The sequence below is a fragment of the Haematobia irritans genome, chromosome 1, assembly GCF_050003625.1.
Source record: "Haematobia irritans isolate KBUSLIRL chromosome 1, ASM5000362v1, whole genome shotgun sequence".
In the NCBI taxonomy this organism is placed as follows: Eukaryota; Metazoa; Arthropoda; class Insecta; order Diptera; family Muscidae; genus Haematobia; species Haematobia irritans.
In genome coordinates, this window is record NC_134397.1 from 134811828 (window position 1) to 134834744 (window position 22917).

Sequence of the window (22917 nt, forward strand, 5' to 3'; positions counted from 1 at the left end):
CGAGTCCGAACGGCGTTCCACATTACAGTGAAACCACTTTGAGAAGTTTTGAAACCCTCAGAAATGTCACCAGCATTACTGAGGTGGGATAATCCACCGCTGAAAAACTTTTTGGTGTTCGGTCGAAGCAGGAATCGAACCCACGACCTTGTGTATGCAAGGCGGGCATGCTAACCATTGCACCAATTTTTTTACTTACAATTACAACATGACAAAATGTTCTATAGAAATAAAATTTTGAGGAAATCTATAGTAATAAAATTTTGTATTTCTATAGAAATACAAATTTGACAAAATTTTCTATAGAAATAAAATTTTGGCAAAATTTTCTATAGAAATAAAATATTGACAAAATTTTCTATAGAAATAAAATTTTGACAAAATTTTCTATAGAAATAAAATTTTGACAAAATTTTTTATAGAAATGGAATTTTGACAAATTTTTTTTTAAATTTTTTAACAAAATTTTCCATAGAAATAAAATTTTGACAAATATTCTATATAAAAATCTAATTTTGACAAAATGTTCTATATAGAAATAAAATTTTGACAAAACTTTCTATAGAGAAATACAATTGAGAAATTTTCCTATAGAAATAAAATTTTGAGACAATTTTCTATAGATTTAAAATTTTGAGAAAATTTTCTATAGAATTAAAATTTTGAGAAAATTTTCTATAGAAATAAAATTTTGATAAAATTTTCTATAGAAATAAAATTGTGACAAAATTTTCTATAGAAATAAAATTTTGACAAGATTTTGTATAGAAATAAAGTTTTGACAAAATTTTCTATAGAGAAATACAATTTTGAGAAAATTTTCTATAGAAACAAAATTTTGGCAAAATTTTCTATAGAAACAAAATTTTGGCAAAATTTTCTATAGAAATAAAATTTTTACAAAATTTTCTATATAGAAATAAAAATTTGACAAAATTTTCCATATAGAAAAAAAAATTGACAACATTTTTTATAGAAATGGAATTTTGACAAAATTTTTTTTAGAAATTTTTTGACAAAATTTTCGATATAGAAATAAAATTTTGACAAAATTTTCGATATAGAAATAAAATTTTGACAAAATTTTCTATAGAGAAATACAAATGAGAAAATTTTCTATAGAAATAAAATTTTGAGAAAATTTTCTATAGAATTAAAAATTTGACAAAATTTTCTATAGACTTAAAATTTTGACAAAATTTTCTATAGAAATAAAATATAGGCAAAATTTTCTATAGACATAAAATGTTTACAAAATTTTCTATAATAATAAAATTTTGACAAAATTTTGTTAACCAAATTTGACAAAATTTTCTATATAAAAATAAAATTTTGAGAAAATTTTCCATATAGAAATAAAATTTTCACAACATTTTTTATAGAAATGGAGTTTTCACAATATTTTTTATAGAAAAAAAAAATTTTTGACAACATTTTTGATGGAAATTTTTTATAGAAATTTTTTAACAAAATTTTCTACAGAAATAAAATTTTGACAAAATTTTCGATGGAAATAAAATTTGGACAAAATTTTCCATAGAAATATAATTTTGAGAAAATTTTGCATAGAAATAAAATTTTGACAAAATTTTGTATAGAAATAAAATTTTGACAAAATTTTCTATAGAAATAAAATTTTGACACAATTTTTTATAGAAATAAAATTTTCTATAGAACTAACATTTTGACAAAATTTTCTATAGAAATAAAATTTTGAGAAAATTTTCTATAGAAGCAACATTTTGGAAAAATTTTCTATAGAAATAAAATTTTTACAAAATTTTCTATAGAAATAAAATTTTTACAAAATTTTCTATAGAAATAAAATTTTTACAAAATTTTCTATAATAATAAAATTGTAACAAAATTTTGTATTACCAAATTTGACGAAATTTTCTATATAGAAATAAAAATTTGACAAAATTTTCCATATGGAAAAAAAATTTTTGACAAAATTTTTTATAGAAATGGAATTTTGACAAAAAAAATTTTCTCAATTGTATTTCTCCATATGAAATTTTGTCAAAATTTTATTTCTATATAGAAAAGTTTGTCAAAATTTGATTTCTATGGGAAATTTTGTTAAAAAATTAAAAAAAAAAAAATTTTAACAAAATTTCCCATAGAAATCAAATTTTGACAAACTTTTCTATATAGAAATAAAATTTTGACAAAATTTTATATGGAGAAATACAATTGAGAAAATTTTTTTTTATAGAAATAAAATTTTGAGAAAATTTTCTATAGAATTAAAATTTTGAGAAAATTTTCTATAGAATTAAAATTTTTACGAAATATTCTATAGAAACAAAATTTAGGCAAAAATTTCTATAGAAATAAAATTTTTACAACATTTTCCATAATAATAAAATTTTGACAAAATTTTGTATATCCAAATTTAACAAAATTGTCTATATAAAAATAAAAATTTGAGAAAATTTTCCATATAGGAATAAAATTTTCACAAAATTTTTTATAGAAATGGAATTTTGACAAAATTGTTTATAGAAATTTTTTAACAAAATTTTCTACAGAAATAAAATTTTGACAAAATTTTCGATAGAAATAAAATTTGGACAAAATTTTCCATAGAAATATAATTTTGAGAAAATTTTGTATAGAAATAAAACTTTTGACAAAATTTCCTATAAAAATACAAATTTGACAAAATTTTCTATAGAAATACATCGGGTTGACCAATCCCTAAATATGAAATGCAATCCTCGCATTTTTAATAAAGAGAAGTCGTAAAGTAGAAGTTAGAAAAAGTCGAAAGGTCGAAAAGTCAACCTTTACAAAATTCGAAAAATCTTAATGCCGACTTTATGGTTCTGCCTACAAGCCCTTGCCCCTACTCGATGACTAAGATTTATTATACATTTCGATTTTAATTAGTAACAAAAGTCGAGTGCTTGATTTCCATAAATATAAAAAACAAACATTTTGTGAATAGAAGGTAGAGTGAAATCTATGTCTATTCCACATATTTCGATTCTATCCTGCAAGTTTAACTATCTGTTTTATGGTGCTTTCTTCCCTCTTAAGCTATCTTTTAAATTTCAAATGATTTCGGTATGTCAAACAAAAACGAGTCAGATTTTGTTTTTATGCAAAATGAGGTCATTGAATGCATTTCAAAGTTTATGCAAGCAGGCAGGCTGGCATACGTCTAATCTGCATAGAAATATTCCAACATATCTATTTTGTCTGTTGTATTTTAAAAATAGATTCTAGTGAATTTCTTTTTTCGCTTCTAAGAGTTTATTATAGTAAATACTGCGTCTTTATCCAAGTAGTTTATTAAAAACATTCGAAATAGTGTTCACTATCAAAAATTAGACATTCAATCATAAGCCTCATTATTTTGCAGAATTTTTAGTATTTCGGGACAATTACTGAAATTTGTTTTTCTCAAAATACCAACGTAACCAATCACGGTTGCCACTCGTGCCAAACATAATCTACCAAAATTTTAAGAAAATTTAACCACAAATCTACTTAAATCTTGTCAAAATTTTATTTCTATAGAAAATTTTGCAAAATTGTAATTCTATAAAAAATTTTATAAAAATTATAATTCTATAAAAAATTTTGTCAAAATTTTATTTCTATAGAAAATTTTGTCAAAAATTTAACCAAAAATCTACTTAAATCTTGTCAAAATTTTATTTCTATAGAAAATATTGCAAAATTGTAATTCTATAAAAAATTTTGTAAAAATTATACTTCTATAAAATTTTTTTGTCAAAATTTTATTTCTATAGAAAATTTTGTCAAAATTTTATTTCTATAGAAAATTTTCTCCACAATTTATTTCCATAGAAAATTTTGTCAAAATTTTATTTCTGTAAAAAATTTTATCCAAATTTTATTTCTATAGAAAATTTTGTCAAAATTTTATTTCTATAGAAAATTTTGTCAAAATTTTATTTCTATAGAAAATTTTGTCAAAATTTTATTTCAATAGACAATTTTGTCACAATTTTATTTCTATAGACAATTTTGTCAAAATTTTATTTCTATAGAAAATTGTCTATTTTTTTATTTCTATAGAAAATTTTGTCAAAATTTTATTTCTATAGAAAATTTTGTCAAAATTTTATTTCTATACAAAATTTTGTCAAAGTTTTATTTCTATAGGAAATTTTCTCAAAATTTTATTTCTATAGAAAATTTTGTCAAAATATTATTTCTATAGAAAATTTTGTCAAAATTTTATTTCTATAGAAAATTTTGTCAAAACGTTAATTCTGTAGAAGATTTTGTCAATATTTTATTTCTATAGAAAATTTTGTCAACATTTTATTTCTATAGAAAATTTTGTAAAATTTTTATTCTATAGAAAATTTTGTAATTTTTTTTTTTAATTTTGTCGAAATTCTATTTCTATAGAAAATTTTGTCAAATATTTATTTATATAGAAAATTTTGTCAACATTTTATTTCTATAGAAAATTTTGTCAATATTTTATTTCTATAGAAAATTTTGTCAAAATTTTATTTGTATAGGAAATTTTGTCAAAATTTTATTTCTATAGAAAATTTTGTCAAAATTTTATTTCTATAGAAAATTTTGTCAACATGTTATTTCAATAGAAAATTTTGTCAAAGTTTTATTTATATAGGAAATTTTGTCAACATGTTATTTCAATAGAAAATTTTGTCAAAGTTTTATTTCTATAGAAAATTTTCTTAAAATTTTATTTCTATAGAAAATTTTTTCAAAATTTTATTTCTATAGAAAATTTTGTCAAAATGTTATTTCTATAGAAAATTTTGTCAAAATTTTATTTCAATAGAAAATTTTGTCAAAATTTTATTTCTATAGAAAATCCCTTTTTCGGGAGATTCAAGTTCACTTTGGGTTTAGTGAATTACCCGAATTTATTCTGATAATTGGTTGATAGTTTTTTTGCAAGTAGAGGATGCCGATGAGGAATATGGTAATACCGAAACATGCGTCCATCCAACTATCTTGCAGTCTAAAGGGCTTTGTCCAAATTATGCATGGTTTTAACCTAAAACAACAATAAAATTGTATTTAAACAGAAAATGTTGTAAAAATTTTATTTTTATAGAAAATTTTGTAAAAATGTTATTTCTATGGAAAATTTTATCAACATTTTATTTCTATAGAAAATTTTGTCAAAATATTATTTATATGGAAAATTTTGTCAAAATTTTATTTCTATAGAAAATTTTATCAACATTTTATTTCTATAGAAAATTTTGTAAAAATATTATTTATATGGAATATTTTGTCAAAATTTTATTTCTATAGAAAATTTTGTCAAATTTTTATTTCTATAGAAATTTTTGTCAACATTTTATTTCTATAGAAAATGTTGTGATAATTTTATTTCTCTTGAAAATTTTGTCAAAATTTTATTTCTATAGAAATTTTTGTTAAAATTTTATTTCTATAGAAAAGTTTTTTTTTAATTTAATTGATTGAGAATTTTATTGATATTGAATCTCTTAATGGGAGAGGCATATTTTGAAAAACACTAAATCAATTTTCGATGATTAATATTTGTTTTTGTTTCTCTAATCCCGAAATATAAAAGGCAACACTCGTACAAAACAAAAAAAAAAACATTGTAATTTATACGTTGCTTATGTGATTGATTGATCGCATGACGTTTGCTTGATTTTTTTCTATTTATAATTTAATTTAATAAAAAACAAAAAATGCATTATTAAAGGTATTACTCAATTTTATTTGTGACATGAGTTCAGATGTCTTCCGCATAACTCAAGAATCCATTTAAAAATTTAAATTTATTGACAGAATTTTATGGAATACACCATATAAGATGGTGATGTCGATGAGGATGAGGATGACAAATTCAATGTACAAACGGAAGGATAAAAAAGCAATGAACAAAAAAAAAAAAATAAATAAATATTGTACAAAAACATCGAATCGAAATGAAATGCGTTCTGGTGTATATTTGAATTTTTTTTTAGTAACAACGGAACTGGATGATCTTGAATAATTTGCTTTTTTTGTTGTTTGTTAATTTTCAAATGTGTTGCAATGCAAGCATTTACTGGCACAATAGCAATACTCACGTATGGAGCCGTTATACTATATTTATATTAAAAATTTAATAATATTATTTGTTATTTTCAAAACATTTTTTTTCGTTTCAAATGACCTCAATTGTCATTGTTTGTAAGAATGCAATTAAATATAAATATATGGAGGAATATGTAGAGCTGTTATCCATCTCAATACGCATGGAATTGAAAATGAGAAAAACTACATAACTACACCCACCACCACCACTACCCCTTATCCTGGTTTATATAGTCTTTGATGATTTATTTGTAATGGATTAATATTTGCCATGATAGTTTTTGATCTTTTGTCTTTGACCTACACATGGATGTGATCTGAGAATCTGTTCTAACAATCGTTTTCCCCATTACAAAGACGGAGCATTTACTGTCATTCACTGATTCACTTTAGCCATATTTGTCATTTGCTATTGGCGGTTTATCACTTCCACCTCATACCGATAATTCGTAATCACCGGTAAGCACAAAAATTACAATCGCAAGGCGTTGTCTACCATCATGTCATTCATGCTGGGGGTCCAGTGGGGGCGGTGGTGGTGGTGGTGACGGCGATTGTATTATGCTTTTGCCTCTAACGAAATCGAATTTGAATATTTGAAATGTCACATTATCGTTCAATACGAATTGTGTAAATTTTGAATTTTTTCTCTTTCACTCTCTCTTATCAACAACAAATTTATTGGCATTCACTTTTATTGCACGTCTTGGTGCATAGGAACAAGGCAGGGGATAAGGGAATAATTCGAGAGGCTGCTGCCACCAGTCATTCGCACAATCAACGATTTTTACTTTTTTTTTTTGAGAGGTATTTGAAAATTTTTATTTTTAGAATTTAAATTTGTTGGCATTTATGATGGTTAAGTGGAGAGTTAGAGATCTTAAAACCGACATTTGATCAATCAAGAGTTAGTTGTAAAATTCATATAGGAACAAACAAATACCTGAAATTTGACTCTTTGTCTAATAGGCCCTTTGTCAAAAACATATTTCATTGATATTGGGATTTTTTTTCAAAAACGTTAAAAAATTGGCTATTGAAAAAAAAAAGTATATACGACTGTAAGTTCGGCCAGGCCGAAGCTTATGTACCCTCCACCAGTGCTGCCGCTAGTGACAAATTGAGTGAAGTAGATTTTGGAAAAAAGTGGAGTAGATTGAATAAAATTGAATTTTTGAAAACAAACAATAGAATTCATTTTATTATACCCTCCACCATAGGATGGGGGGTATATTAACTTTGTCATTCCGTTTGTAACACATCGAAATATTGACCCCATAAAGTATATATATTCTGGGTCGTGGTGAAATTCTGAGTCGATCTAAGAATGTCCGTCCGTCCGTCTGTTGAAATCACGCTAACTTCCGAACGAAACAAGCTATCGACTTGAAACTTGACACAAGTAGTTGTTATTGATGTAGGTCGGATGGTATTGCAAATGGGCTATATCGGTCCACTTTTACGTATAGCCCCCATATAAACGGACCACCAAATTTGGCTTGCGGGGACTCTAAGAAAAGCAAATTTCATCCGATCCAGCTGAAATTTGGTACATGGCTTCAGCATATGATCTCTAACAACCATGCAAAAATTGGTCCACATCGGTCCATAATTATATATAGCCCCATATTAACTGATCCCCCGAGTTGGCTTGCGGAGCCTCTAAGAGAACCAACTATGCAAAAATTGGTCCACATCGGTTAATAATTCAATGATTAAAACCGCTATGTTCATCGTAATTAAAGGAATAGGAAAAACAATTAGGTAATATGGGGAAAATTTTAAAAATTTGAAGCAGAACAAAAAGTGAAGCAGATTTTTGAAAGAAGGATGACGAAGTAAATTTTGTGAAAATGAAGCAAAATACTTCGATTGAAGTAGTAGCGGCAGCACTGCCCTCCACCATGGACTGCGTAGAAACTTTTACTAAAGACTGCCATCCACAATCGAATTACTTGGGTTGCGGTAACACTTGCCGATGGCAAGGTATCTTAAAAATTCCTTAACACCGTCTTCTAAATTGTAAGTTAGTCCATACGGGGGATATATTAAACAAAAAAGGCCGATTAAATACGTACATAATTCAGTTCGACAAAATTTTCTATAGAATTAAAATGTTGACATAATTTTCTATAGAAATAAAATTTTGACAAAAATTTCTATAGAAATAAAATTTTGAAAAAAATTTCTATAGAAATAAAGTTTGACAAAATTTTCTACAGAAATAAAATTTTAACAAAATTTTCTACAGAAATAAAATTTTAATAAAATTTTCTACAGAAATGAAATTTTGGCAAAACTTTCTATAGTAATAAAATTTTGACAAAATTTTCTATAGAAATAAAATATTGGTAGATTATTTTTGGCGATATGGACTAATTTTTGTGTTATTGCACGCTCACAAAAAATCGCTTCTGTAACATATACTCCCAAACATATTTTGCTTCAAGCATATACATTTTTGGGTATTGCCCAAACATTTATATGTTTGATCTCTTCCAATATATAATATGTTTGAAAGCATATTGGTCTAAACAATATATGTTTGGGTAGTCTAAGTTCCAAACATTTTGTATTTTTGCATCCAAATTCAATAATGTTGTCTTCCAAAAAACAATATGTTATTATGTGAACATATAATATGTTTGGATGCATTTTGCACCCAAAAATATTATATGCTTAAAAAAAATTCTCCCAAACAATATTGTGCTCAAAATTTTATTTATTTATTTATATATTTACAATCATAATGAATTATGAAAATAAACAGGTAATATAGGTGCTAACAACATAGGTTTGTGTTTCTGTAATACAAACATTGTAGAAGAAATTATTCAATTGTATGATTTTTTTTATTTTAATTTTACCTTTTGCCGGACGGGGATTCGAACAGCGGACCACACAGTTTGTAAGGATCAAAGAAGTAGCAGATCAATTGCCCAAGGAAAAATAAAATGTTAATTTTGTAATAACAAGCAACAACCACCAACTTAATTCAATATCGCTCCCTGTTAAATAGCGCTCCAAGCTACTAAACACATATATGTTTATAGGCTATTTCTAAATTAATATATGTTTGCATCCAAGCATATTATATTTACAAACATTTTATGTCCCAAACATAATATGTTCTAACATATTAACATATATGTCCCAAACATGTTATGCTAGTTTATGAACATTATATGCTTGCACTCAAAAATATTGTGTTTAAAAATTTGTGTTCCAAACATATAATGTTTATAGCCAAACATATGAAAAACAGTCTTTTTCATCCGTGTGGCCATTGGCTATATATAATTATAGACAGATATGGACCAATTTTTTCGTGGTTGTTAGCGGCCATATGGGAGTCACCGTATTGCAATTGTTAGCATGCCCGCCTTGCATACACAAGGTCATGGGTTCGATTCCTGCTTCGACCGAACACCAAACAGTTTTTCAGCGGTGGATTATCCCACCTCAGTAATGCTTGTGAAATTTCTGAGGGGCTCAAAACTTCTCTAAGTGGTTTCACTGCAATGGGGAACGCCGTTCGGACTCGGCTATAAAAAGGAGGTCCCTTGTCATTGAGCTTGACATGGAATCGGGCAGCACTCAGTGATAAGAGAGAAGTTCACCAATGTGGTATCACAATGGACTGAATAGTCAAAGTGAGTCGGATACATCGGCCTGCCACCTAACCTAACCTAACCTAGCGGCCATATACTAGCGCAATGTACCACATTTCAACTGAATCGGATGAATTTTGCTCCCCCAAGAGGTTCCGGAGGTCAAATCTGGGGATCAATTTATATGGGAGCTATATACAATTATGGACCGATATGGACCAATTTTTGCATGGTTGTTAGATACCATGTACTAACACCACGTACCAAATTTCAACCGGATCGGATTAAATTTGCTCTTCCACGAGCCTCCGGAGTTCAAATCTGGGGATCGGTTTATATTGGGGCTATATATAATTAAGGACCGACATGGACCAATTTTTGCATGGTTGTTGTAGACCATATACTAACACCACATACCAAATTTCAACCGGATCGGATGATTTTTGCTCCTCCAAGAGGCTCCGGAGGTCAAATCTGGAGATCGGTTTATATGGGGGCTATATATAATTATGGACCGATATGGACCAATTTTTGCATGGTTGTTATAGACTATATACTAACAACACATACCAAATTTCAACCGAATCGGATGAATTTTGCTCCTCCAAGAGCCTCTGCAAGCCAAATCTGGGGGTAGGTTTATATGGGGACTATACGTAAAAGTGGTCCGATATGGCCCATTTGCAATACCATCCGACCCACATCAATAACAACTACCTATGACAAGTTTCAAGTCGATAGCTTGGTTCGTTCGGAAATTAGCGTGATTTCAACAGACGGACGGACGGACATGCTCAAATCGACTCAGAATTTCACCACGACCCAGAATATATATATACTTTATGGAGTCTTACAGCAATATTTCGATGTGTTACAAACGGAATTACAAAGTTAATATACCCCCATCCTACGGTGGAGGGTATAAAAATAGTCGAAAAGGGGAAAAATCTTTGATGAAATCTTGGTGTTTTTCAAAACCGATCTAATGCCAACTATTCGATATTTTTGTTGACCAAAATCGACATTTCAAAAAGAGATGTAAGTTTTTCTAAATAATCGATTTCCGTCAATTATGATACCTTTTCTCTAAACAATGAAAACTGCCCGATTCAATGATTGGCTGAGGGTAAAAGTCGTTTCACATGGACAGCTGGAGAAGATTTGGAAAACTCTGAAACATTTAGCAAATATTCTAGATGTAGTGCCCTTTCTATGGCACTAATTTGCAAATTTGACTCTATTTTAGTTCATGCACTGGTAGAAAAAAGCTTCGTAATATTAACAAAAGGGCTTCTAAACTCTGAAACATTTAGCAAATATTCTAGATGTAGTGCCCTTTCTATGGCACTAATTTGCAAATTTGACTCTATTTTAGTTCATGCACTGGTAGAAAAAAGCTTCGTAATATTAACAAAAGGGCTTCTAATTTTTCTAATTTTTTATGATTTTTTAATGAAATCTAACGCTTGTCTGAAACGCAATACGTGAAATATTTTCAAAATCTCGCAATATTTCTAGAATTGATTTAGCATTCTTTGGACAATAATTAAATAATTTGTACTATTTTATCACTTCTTATTCTGTTTTTAACCTATTTGAGACAAAAAAAGTAAAAATTACCCATTAGAAATATGAAAAACGCGAGTAATAAAAAAATTGAATTAATATAACTTCCTGTGTAGTTAAAATAAAGAACATCTTTGGGAGGCCATTTTTGGAAGAGCTTTCAAAGTTGTTCCTTTAGAAGAACTTCCAATTTTTTGTTTGCTGGCAAGTGGTAATTATAACGCAAAATTACGTTTTTATAACGAAATGCTACGTTGGTTGACTTTTAATGTACAATTTCGTTAATACAACGTAGAAATTCATCGTATTAACGAAAATTTTTCCACCAGTATGGAATTATTAGAGCTTCCAAAAAAGTAGTTTGGATCCCCAATTTGTGATCCGGAAGTAGTGCAAACTTGGATCATCTGCAATGAATTTTACATGGAATTGTCATAGGACAGAAGTACTCCATTTTCGGATCCTTTGCATTGCTTTATTGAATGAAGAAATTTAAGAAAGTAAAAAACAGTTTTTTTCCAATTTCACTCTTTTATTTTTCCTATAGTTTTTTGAAAAACTTTTTTACCTTGCTTCTCGAGATGTTCTTTATTAGTATGAATGAAAAAATAAAGAACGTAGGTTCGAATCTCACTAACGATGATATTTTCTTACACCGAAAAAAGTAAACTCTTTTATAGGAAGAATAAACTATCTCGTAGGAAAATTGAACTAAATTTTACTCCACATTTTGAGATTTCTACAAAGCGTTGTAAAAACCAGCAAAATTTAATGCCGTGTTGTACTTTTTAACTGCAGTTCTCGAAATTACACCCTCTCGCAGAAGAAGAAATTAACTAAAATTAAAGAAGAAAATCATTGGCTCCAAATCATTTTAACCATACAGTAGTTCATTCTTACTATTTTTGGGAATCATACGAAAATTTTCATTTGTTTTAGTTCATATTGAACTTATGTGTGCGGTCATTGAACTTTATACTCACGTTTAGTTCTTAAAATATTTGAGACATACTTAAAAAAACGAAATTTTCATTGGGCTGTGGAAAATTTCGCAAAAAAATAATAAAATTTAACTACAAACAAATAATTGTTTTGCAATAAAAATAAGTTTAATTTAGCGTTAGTTTAACTACGGATTTTTTTCTGTGTATCAAATATGTATCTAAAATATTATTTTTTATTTTATACATCATTTTGTTGGTTTTCGCATATAACAAATTTGTAATTTGCAAAACCTTCTCACAAGAACTTCCATGGAAGTGAAAAAGTCAAACGGCACATGTTCAAATCACAGCGGAGATGAAATTTTTAATTTTATTTTCATTATTCTTTTTTTATTTGATTTTCTATTTTTTTTTTTTGGCGAAAACTAATAAAACGGCACTTTCAAAGACTTGTCCAATTTTTTCCATTAAACTACGAAATTTTCTTTAGCAATTTAAAATAATAATAATTTAATATATGTTTTGAATTTGTCGAAAAATGATATTGTCATGGCATCGGCGCGTTTTTTTATTAAGTTTAGATAATTTTTCTTTTTAAATTAGCCTAAATTTTCTAAAATTAAGTGAAATCTTCCTTGCCGATGGGTTGAGTGTTTTTTGAGTGTATGAAAAATGAGCCCCTAAACCCACATGAAATAGAGCCACAAACACAGAAAAATATATCACCAAAATATTTCCAATTAAAAATTCAATTGAAGTTGAAATTTTTTAAAGTAATAATTAATTGCTACAATTAACTTTTTAATCAAATTTAGAAAATTAATTGATAAAATTTTAAATTGTTAATCAAACTCGGAAAACTAAGTCAGTTAAAAAAGTGATACATTTTTTTTTTTAATTTTTAAATAAAAATTTATTTCAAGCAATCATTTTTTTAATCAAACTAAAAACACTAACCAGCCATTTTCATGTAGCTCCGTTACGCTTTAACTGCCAGTTAACAGGTATTAAATTGCAAATATCTTCTCTCCGGTTTACTTTAACTGAAAAATGTTCAGCGGTTAAGTTCTTAACTGGTATATGGAATATATACACAAGCACACAAAAAAATTTCACGAAAATTTTTCCAATTAAAATTTTAATTGAGTTTTAAAAAATATTCAATTAAAAATTTAATTGATTCAACAAATTTTTTAATTGAAACAAAAATCAATCACAAAAATAATAGTATCAATTAATTTTTTAATTGGACCAATTAACTTTTTAATTGACCTTCAATTAATTGTTTAATTGATACTATCATTTCTGTGATTGAAGACATTTCAATTAAAAATTAATTGGATCAATTAATTTCGTGATTGAATCAGAAAATTTTTTTTGTGTGAGATGACAGATATGTTCATAGTGCGGTTTTAAAGTTCGTTAGCTAACGGAGTACTAACGGAGCTTCATGAAAATGGCGTAAAGTCAGATTAAATTTTAATTGAATCAATTAAAAAATTAATTGAAATTTTAACATTTTCGATTTTTTTATGCCCGATTAAAACTGTGAGCTTATCATTTTCGTGATTGAAGACATTTCAATTAAAAATTAATCAGAACAGCTTTTTTGTGTGAAAGTTGGGCGATATTTCATAATGAATGGGGGCTCATTTTCAATCACACAAAAAATATCAATTAATTTGATTGTCAATACAATTAAAATTATGTTTAAATTTGAGCCAACAACGTAATTTGTAAATACAATTACAATTTAATCACTTTAGCAACCTATTTTGTTATATCAACAAACATTTTGTATATCAACAAAAATTTTGTTAAACTTAAAAATTTTCTGTAACAACAATTTATTGTTAGCTCAAAAATTATAATATTATTTTCTGTGCTTTCGATTTGTAAGAAATGAACCTTAACTGATGAAAATGAATCTTTACTGAAGGAAAAATATAAATTTTGGAAAAAATTTAAATATATCTTGCTGAGTACGAATCTCTTGGGAATCACGTCAGCCCCTCTTTTGGACTCTGTCCAAAGTAGAAAGTCTTAAATCCCAACCGAAGATCGTTAACGAAAAAAGCAAACCTGATGCGATACAATGTAGAGATTGTAATCTCAATAAAACAATTGAATCTGAATAGTAGAAAAATCTATTTCTTAAATTTTTGAAAAATTTCCATACATATCCTACTTTTTTTTATACTCCACTTCAAAACAAAATATCTGCCACTGTGCGTGGCTATGTGACAATTAACCTAATGGTGTTTTTATATATGTGGGTTATTTTTATTCTAGTTACATATTTCTTTTTTATTGGCTTTTTCTGATAGCGTTTGCACAATTGTATTATTTCAAAACACAAATGCTTAGGTGCATTTGTTATTATAGAAATAATAATTGACAAAGTCAATGAACTCTTTAGAAATGACAAGAAATCTTTTGTTCTAACTTTTGGGAAATTCAAGTTGATATTTCTTTTTATCGGAATTCTATTTGCAATTGCAGAATATAAGTAAACAAAACATCAGAATATTGTTTCCAAGGCATTTTAAGATTATTTCTTAGAATATTAAGGTGATTTCGTTATAGCATTGTTAAGGTAGCTCTCTAGAAATGAATGGAAGCAAAGCATTTTGATATTGAGTATAATTTTAAAAGTCCCCACTGGAGATTTCTTTGCTCTCACTGTACTTTATAAGGTGATCATAGTGGGTCAGGACAATGCAGTGACACACTTTTGAGTCCATGTTGCTGTTGTCTTCAGGTCCTTTAATAGGAAGAAATTGTGTTTTAATCTAACTTGTGGGTGTTTCTTCCTTAGGTTAGGTTAGTTACATGTAGAGGAAGCCAGATATTTTAGGCTCAATTACTTAAAGGGTGATATGGTCAAAATTTGGTCAAGGGAAAACGCGTGTAAATCGGTGAAATCGTTTATTTAAAAAATCAAATTTAATTTCTTTTTCAAGTTCAATTAGTATAAAACTCAGGAAAAAAATTCAGTTAGGCTTTCGCTTTTCCAAATCCGAATTGCCGGGCCTCACGCTTGACACCTGCCATCAGATTTTGTACAGCCACCTTGTCCACCTTCTTCGCCGCAGAAAGCCAGTTTGCCTTGAACTGCTGCTCGTCCTTAGCAGTTTTTTGGTCTCCTTTAGGTTCCGCTTGACAATAGCCCAGTATTTCTCAATTGGGCGGAGCTCTGGCGTGTTGGGAGGGTTCTTGTCCTTGGGAACCACCTGCACGTTGTTGGCGGCGTACCACTCCATGGCCTTTTTACCGTAATGGCAAGATGCCAAATCCGGCCAAAACAGTACGGAACAACCGTGTTTCTTCAGGAAAGGCAGCAGTCGTTTATTCAAACACTCTTTCACGTAAATTTCTTGGTTGACAGTCCCGGAAGCTATGAAAATGCTGCTTTTCAAGCCACAGGTACAGATGGCTTGCCAAACCAGATATTTCTTTACGAACTTTGACAGTTTTATGTGCTTGAAAATATCTGCTACCTTTCCCCTTCCTTTTGCCGTATAAAACTCCTGTCCCGGAAGCTGCTTGTAGTCGGCTTTGACGTAGGTTTCGTCGTCCATTACCACGCAGTCAAACTTCGTCAGCATCGTCGTGTACAGCCTCCGGGATCGCGCTTTGGCCGTCGTATTTTGTTTATCATCGCGATTTGGAGTCACTACCTTCTTGTAAGTCGATAGTCCGGCTCGTTTTTTGGCTCGATGCACGGTTGTAGACGATACACCCAGCTTATTTGCGGCATCTCGGAGAGAGAGGTTAGGGTTTCGCTTGAAACTACCGACAACTCTCTTTGTCGTCTCAGCGGCTTCCGGTTTTCGATTTCCCCCCGATCCAGACTTCCTGGCTATCGACAAACGTTCCCCAAACACTTTAATTACATTTGAACCGGTTGATTTGGCAACTTTTAGCGATTTTGCCAGCTTTGCGTGCGAGTAGCTCGGATTTTCGCGATGCGCGAGCAAAATTTTGATACGCTGCTCTTCTTGCTTGGACGGCATTTTGACAACTGAAGAGTGAATTCCAAAATCAAAATAGGAGCAACATTCTACACACACACACACCTTCAAAATGAGGGGTGTTCAGGTTTTTTAAATGCAAAATTGAAAGAAATACGTCAAGTTTATATTGACCAAATTTTGACCGTATCACCCTTTACTGCCTGTTCATGAAGCCCAAAATCATCCCGAGACGAATCGTTCGTTTAGAATGCAACTACAATAACTTTAGATATATTTCCCATAAAACCTCAACCTTTGGCATGAACTCATCATTTATGATTTACCATCGAACACCGAAACTATTTCGATTCTCTCGAGGCGAACGAAAATTCTACGAACTGACAGTTAGACTATTCTGGTGAAATTTTCCATTTGGAGACGAGTTCTAACGCCGTTTCACATTAGGGTCAAACTTATAGAGAGGAGATAATACCGGTGTTGTCGACGATTCGGAAACTCTCGAGACTCAAACGAAAAAATATTATCTCCATTTCATTAGGAAGGACTTCGAAGGATGATACCCGTACGTCGTCTGCTTTCTGCAGATAATTTGTCGAGCACTCAAATACTACAGACAGTGTCGAACAGAAGAAATCGTCGAGGCTTCCATGCAATAAGACCAGACAACCCCCTATGGTCAGCAGTCAGGTGTTTCATCGTAATGTTGTTGTTGTTGTAGCTCCTGGGAATTTATGTATGAATAAGAAAAACAAATAGGGAAAATAAAAGACAAAACATACAAATTATTGGGATTAGACATTTAGACTTCAACATCCAGTTCGAGGAAGCGAGCTGACTCTACTGCATGAGTCCAGAGTGAAAATCGGCTTTGCAGGACACGCAATCCGGGCAGACATCTCGAATTGAAGGCGTAACTATTTAAGTATCTGGAGATGCCCGATCTTAGCTGAGATAGCACCGCCTTGGTTTCTCCAGGAAGCCGTCTCTCATCGTCGCTAGTAGGTAGTGTTATTCCCCCCAGTACAATGCTCCACTGGTACGAATCTATAGCTTTCTGAACCAATGCCGCCCTCAACGCCGTCCTTATTCCATCATCACTGTTATCGCCTATGAAGTGGTTTATTGACTGGATATCCCTTCTGAAATCAAACCGAATGGGCTTGCCTTTTTCGGTTAGTACCCTCCTGCATATGTCATGGTTTGGTTGGTTTTTCCCCCTGCACTTTACACAGAAACAAATTTTACGAAAATTTGTCTTATTTAAAATTGTTAATTAGGCCAGTTTTGGCTTTGTGTATATTACTTTGGAGAATAATAAATGAAATGAAAATGAAATCTTAGTTGAGTTGTAAAATATATTCAATAAAAATTTAATTGATTTAACAAATTTTCTAAATGCAACAAATATCAATCACATAAATTAATAGTATCAATTAATTTTTATTTGGATCAATTTATATTTTAATAGACTGTTAATTTTTTTTTTTTAATTGATACTATCATTTCTGTGATTGAAGACATTTCAATTAAAAAATTAATTGAATCAATTAATTTCGTGATTGAATCAGAAAAAAAATTGTTTGTGTGTTATCAGATGCTGTTGGGTGAGGAGGGTGCAGTGTTGCCTCACCGATAGAATATTGGACTCATGTTGCATATGCTGGTGTATTCGAGTGACATCCAGTCCAATCCGCAATGCAGTATTTTCCACCGTTTGACGATTTCTCCATTGAGTATCGCTAATACTAGGAGTCCATGATATGCATAATCGATAAGGGGACGACCAATAGACTCATAGGTCTATTGCATCGTCTCTTTATCTTTAACCCAGGTGCCAACAGCCAATGCCTTCAGAATCTTGTGTCTACTCCCAACGTGTTTAGCTACCGTTTTCGCATGTTTACCAAAGAGGAACAAACTATCAAAAGTCACACCAAGAACCTTGGGGTTCTTACATGTGGGGATGCTCTGGCCACGTATATGGATATCGAGTTCCAAGTTCACTTCCTTGGTCCACAATGTGAAAATGGTCGTCGTCGATTTGGGGGTAGAAAGCTTCAGATTCCTGCCGACAAAGAAGTCCCCAAGTGCAGGGAGGTAGTCATTAATCCTCACCATCGTAATTGGCCTTGATGGTTCGGTTAGGAACCACTCGAACCCGAAACGAAGAAACAACAATTCCATTTCATTAGGAGAGGGAACAAGTACTCCCCTATCGTCAATGTTTGTCTCAGTATCCACGAAATGCCAGATATCTGGAAAATAGGAAAATTTGTTCCGGATCTGAAACCAGGGAAACTGGAACCTGAGAATAAACAGGGCGTACCACCACCAGATGCCCATCTCATAAACTATGCGGACGATTGTTATATATCCGGTAGACACGTCAAGGAGCTTGAGGTGAGGATTATTGGCTACCTTCCCGCACTTTGGCAACATTTTTCGGCATAAATATACGTCGTGGACCAGAAATGAAACAGAATCTCAATATCCACATTCGTGACCAGAGTATTCCCACATGCAAGACCCCCAAGGTGATGTGACGTGTGACAGCCTGATCTTCTTTGATAAACACGCGGAAATGATTGCTAAGAACGTTGGGAGTAGAACAATATCCGGAAAGCATTGGCTGGTAGCCCTTGCGAGAAAGACAGGGAAACGATTCAAAAGTCCTACGTGTCGATTGGTCGTCCCCTTATCGATTATGCGGCGAGATCCAATGAAGAAACCTCCAGAGGGATGCAGAACTCTAAGACACCGGGAAAGCATCTCTCCTCACCCACCAGCACACGATGCCGTGCAGAGGCCGAAACCCCGAATTATGCCAAAGGTCACCCTCTGAATGATCCAATTCCATCCGGGTCGATTTCAGAATGGAATTACAATCAATTGGTAACCAGATTGACGATGGCAGTGATGAGAGAATAAAAACGGGACTGGTGGTCTGCATCGGTTCAGAAGCCAATCTCTTCCTAGCAGTGAAGCATTTTGCTGGGTGGAAGACCATCATCTGAGGACAAACGGTTGCCTAGAGGGACTGGACATAAAAATAAATATGAATAATCGCCCGAAGTGTGGACATTTGACACACATAACTAGGAGTTTAGGTTAGGTTAGGTGGCAGCCCGATGTATCAGGCTCACTTAGACTATTCAGTCCATTGTGATACCACATTGGTGAACTTCTCTCTTATCACTGAGTGCTGCCCGATTCCATGTTATGCTCAATGGCAAGGGACCTCCTTTTTATAGCCGAATTCGAACGGCGTTCCACATTGCAGTGAAACCACTTAGAGAAGCTTTGAAACCCTCAGAAATGTCACCAGCATTACTGAGGTGGGATAATCCACCGCTGAAAAACTTTTTGGTGTTCGGTCGAAGCAAGAATCGAACCCACGACCTTGTGTATGCAAGGCGGACATGCTAACCATTGCACCACGGTGGCTCCCTACACATAACTCTGGAATCATCCAGAAGTGGCAGCTCGTTTTTTTTTTCGAACTGGAGCTTCCCTTATTTGTAAATACGAAAATATCCTAGGGGCTACAACCAATTTCAGGACGGTGGCTTTATCGCTAGTAAACCACCTGACCAAAGAGAAGCTAACCACAAGCTATATTACAAACTTCTAATGGTTTATAAGGAATTCATAAAAAACCTGCTATCAAGATTTTACATTTTTCACACTTGCGGTCGGTTGGGGTTTGGTGTAGATTGAGAATTTACGGAATAACAAGCCACAATATTGATTAATGTTAAAATTTGTGTTAAAGCTAGTATCCCCAAAAGAAAAGTAAGTTCTCATCAGCTTATAATTTGGCATACCTTTGAAATTCATTTGAATTCTTAGTTGATGCATTTTGAAAATTCTTTGAATTCAAAAGTTTTACAAGTCTTGTTGACTTAGATGATAGGGGGAGATTTTGGAATTTTAGAACTTGATTCGATTGCAACTCTTTTTTTTACAACTCAATTATAAATAATTCAAGAGAATATTTTTTAAGAGAGAACCTTTGAATTTTGTTCGAATTCTTACTGGCTTCAATTTCACAATTTGACATCTCTTTGAATTCAAACCTTTTAGATATCCTTTTGACTTAGAGGGAATTTTAACGCAATCAAAATAAATCATATTTCAACGAGTAGATATTCCTCCATATTCCTGAATTCAAAAGTTTTACAAGTCTTGTTAAATTCTTAGATGATAGGGGGAGATTTTGGAATTTTAGAACTTGATTCGATTCCAACTCTTTTATTTTACAACTCAATTATAAATAAATCAAGAGAATATTTTTCAAGAGAGAACCTTTGAATTTTGTTCGAATTCTTACAGGCTTCAATTTCAAAATTTGAAATCTCTTTGAATTCAAACCTTTTAGATATCCTTTTGACTTAGAGGGAATTTTAACGCAATCAAAATAAATCATATTTCAACGAGTAGATATGCCCCCATATCCCATGTATATAGTTTTTTCTTCCTCTTTGTTTTATTTTTAATTTCAATAGCATTTCGTTATAGCAAAAATATTTTCCTAAACTAAAAATTACCTCTTTTTTCACTTCCACATTGCTGATGAAAGGACTCAAATCCACATTATTCTCACTGCTTGGTTTGATGTCTTCAGCTTCGTCTTCCTTTTTTATACAAGCCTCTTTGATATCTTGCTCATCCGATGAGAGAGTCGAACATATAGCTTTGGTATTAACAACACCAGCCAATAAAGCCTTATCATCTTCATCATCCAATTGTTCCAATTTAATGCCAGCCTCATCTTCAGGATTGGGAAAGGTATCATTTAAAGCAACGGCACCCTCACCAGTTTCCGTTACCGATGTTGCCGAACTACCAAAGGTTGGCAAGAAAACATCCAATTGTTGAAGATCAAAAAAATGATTATCTTGCTGTTGGCCATCTTTCAAAGGTAAATTGCCATAGTGGCCATTCATAAGGGGTAAATCATTGAAATCATTTAAATCGGCTAGATTTTGTTCCCAAACCGAACGTTGATCCTGCAATGACTCGGAATGGAGAAAGAGTTCAATTTCAGGTGAGGATATAGTATTGAAGTGTGTTGAATTCGAGCTACCGGGAGCTTGGACTACAGAGGTAACTGTTACCGTAGTGCCACCGCCTTCTAAAGAGGATAACGATGCGGATGATGCCAGCGACGATGATGTAGATGATGATGACGACGACACAGTTATGGTGGCAGAAGGATTATTCGTTGAACTTTGAGGATGATTATTGGATGAGATCGCTGTTGCACTTTGTGGCAGAGGTTGTTGCATCTCTTGCATAGCTGCTGTCTGATTGGCATTTTCATTGGATACATTCAACAAATAGGCTGTGATATTATACTGTGTTGTGGCCAAACTCTCCGATTGATGATCGAATAATATTAGATCCTCTATTAGAGGCATCATAGATTTACGATTGGCATAGGGATATTCAACCATGGGTACGGCTCGCAACATTTCCAATTCCCAACCATCGCCATCTCGCAATTCCAGTTGAGAGTCCCAATTGCGTAGCCGCTGTTGCAAATAATCATCGGGGCTGACATGCAATAGACTTAAGGCCAAAGCCAATTGAAGCATTTTCATGGCATATGATTTTTTATTCGAAATCATTTTGCTGGCTTTTTATGGTGTATGGTCGGTAGTGGTGGTGTTGGTGGGCCAACTGGAGGTAGTTGATGATGATGTGTGACAAGTGTTTATGTGCCGCCAATAGCTGTGATATTTCTTGGTCAATGGATGCAACAAAACAGCAACAACGACACCAATTTAAAATCTATATAAAAAAATAAGTCTTATGGATGGAGGTAATATGTCCGTTCTTTCTTTATACTCCGAGTGGCTGTGAAGGCGGCCACAACAACGGCAACAAGATGAAATTTGTAAAACAATGGTGTTGAGGTTATCGAACAAATATTAAATCCGTGTGGGTGGCAGCGTTTGTTGGCTGGCTGTTGAGATCACAAGGCAAGGAAAGAAATGCACAATAAAACAACAAGCCCACCTCCTACCCCCCAAAATACCTCCTCCGCCACCACCACCCCAAAAAGATCACCTCCTGGCAAATTGCTACTGGGGACAATGAATGCAATTTTTGCTTGCTGTTGGTGTTACTGTGGATTTGGTCACCAGCAAAATATGGAACTGTTCAACAGTTCAATAACGCTGTAGTGACTTATCTGGACTTCTCCTTGTTTGGACTGCGTTGAATTTCTTTTTTTTTTTTGCAATCGATCTCTCAATGTCTTTATTATTTGCTTGACTGACTTTTTGTCCAATATATTGGACAACTTAAAGTTTCTTTTGTCTTGATGGTAAAAATTGATTTATTTTATTTTCTGGATGCTATGGCTTGTTCTTTGAACTCCTAGAGAGAAGCCACAGTTAAAACATCATCTTAAGGCCAGTATCGTAGTGCCAACCAACGTCTTCAGACTTAATTACCGGCCTTAATATATACACTGACCTCGATGGCCAATAAATGGCCCCAAGAGCTTTATTTCAAACTTCGATGGGAATCAATTCTCTCTTTCTCTCTCTGTTCTTATGGTGTTAGATTGAAAACAACAGAAAAATCTCAGATGAAATTCGTTTCACCTCTAAAAAAATCTGAAAATAAAGAAAAAAGAGAATATATAAAAAATTTAATAATTAGCTTTCAAAACAAAAACAAAAAAATTAAGACTTAATGAAGATGTGAACTTATGTTTTTTTTTTGTAT

The 22917-nt window shown here is 31.6% G+C and overlaps 1 protein-coding gene across 7 annotated transcripts in view; it reads right to left on the reverse strand.

Moving 5' to 3' along the window:
- Positions 1–22917, reverse strand: part of cnc (NFE2 like bZIP transcription factor cap-n-collar) — a 297514-nt gene that overhangs the window by 214631 nt on the left and 59966 nt on the right. For 5 of the 7 annotated variants that reach the window (XM_075291706.1, XM_075291704.1, XM_075291705.1 and 2 more), the window contains exon 3: positions 20727–22805. The exons of the other annotated variants lie outside the window; for them this stretch is intronic. In XM_075291706.1, coding sequence (XP_075147821.1) covers positions 20727–21809 — 1083 coding nt within the window. In that variant the 5' untranslated portion in view covers positions 21810–22805. The remainder of the gene's footprint in view (positions 1–20726; positions 22806–22917) is intronic. 7 annotated transcript variants of the gene reach the window in all.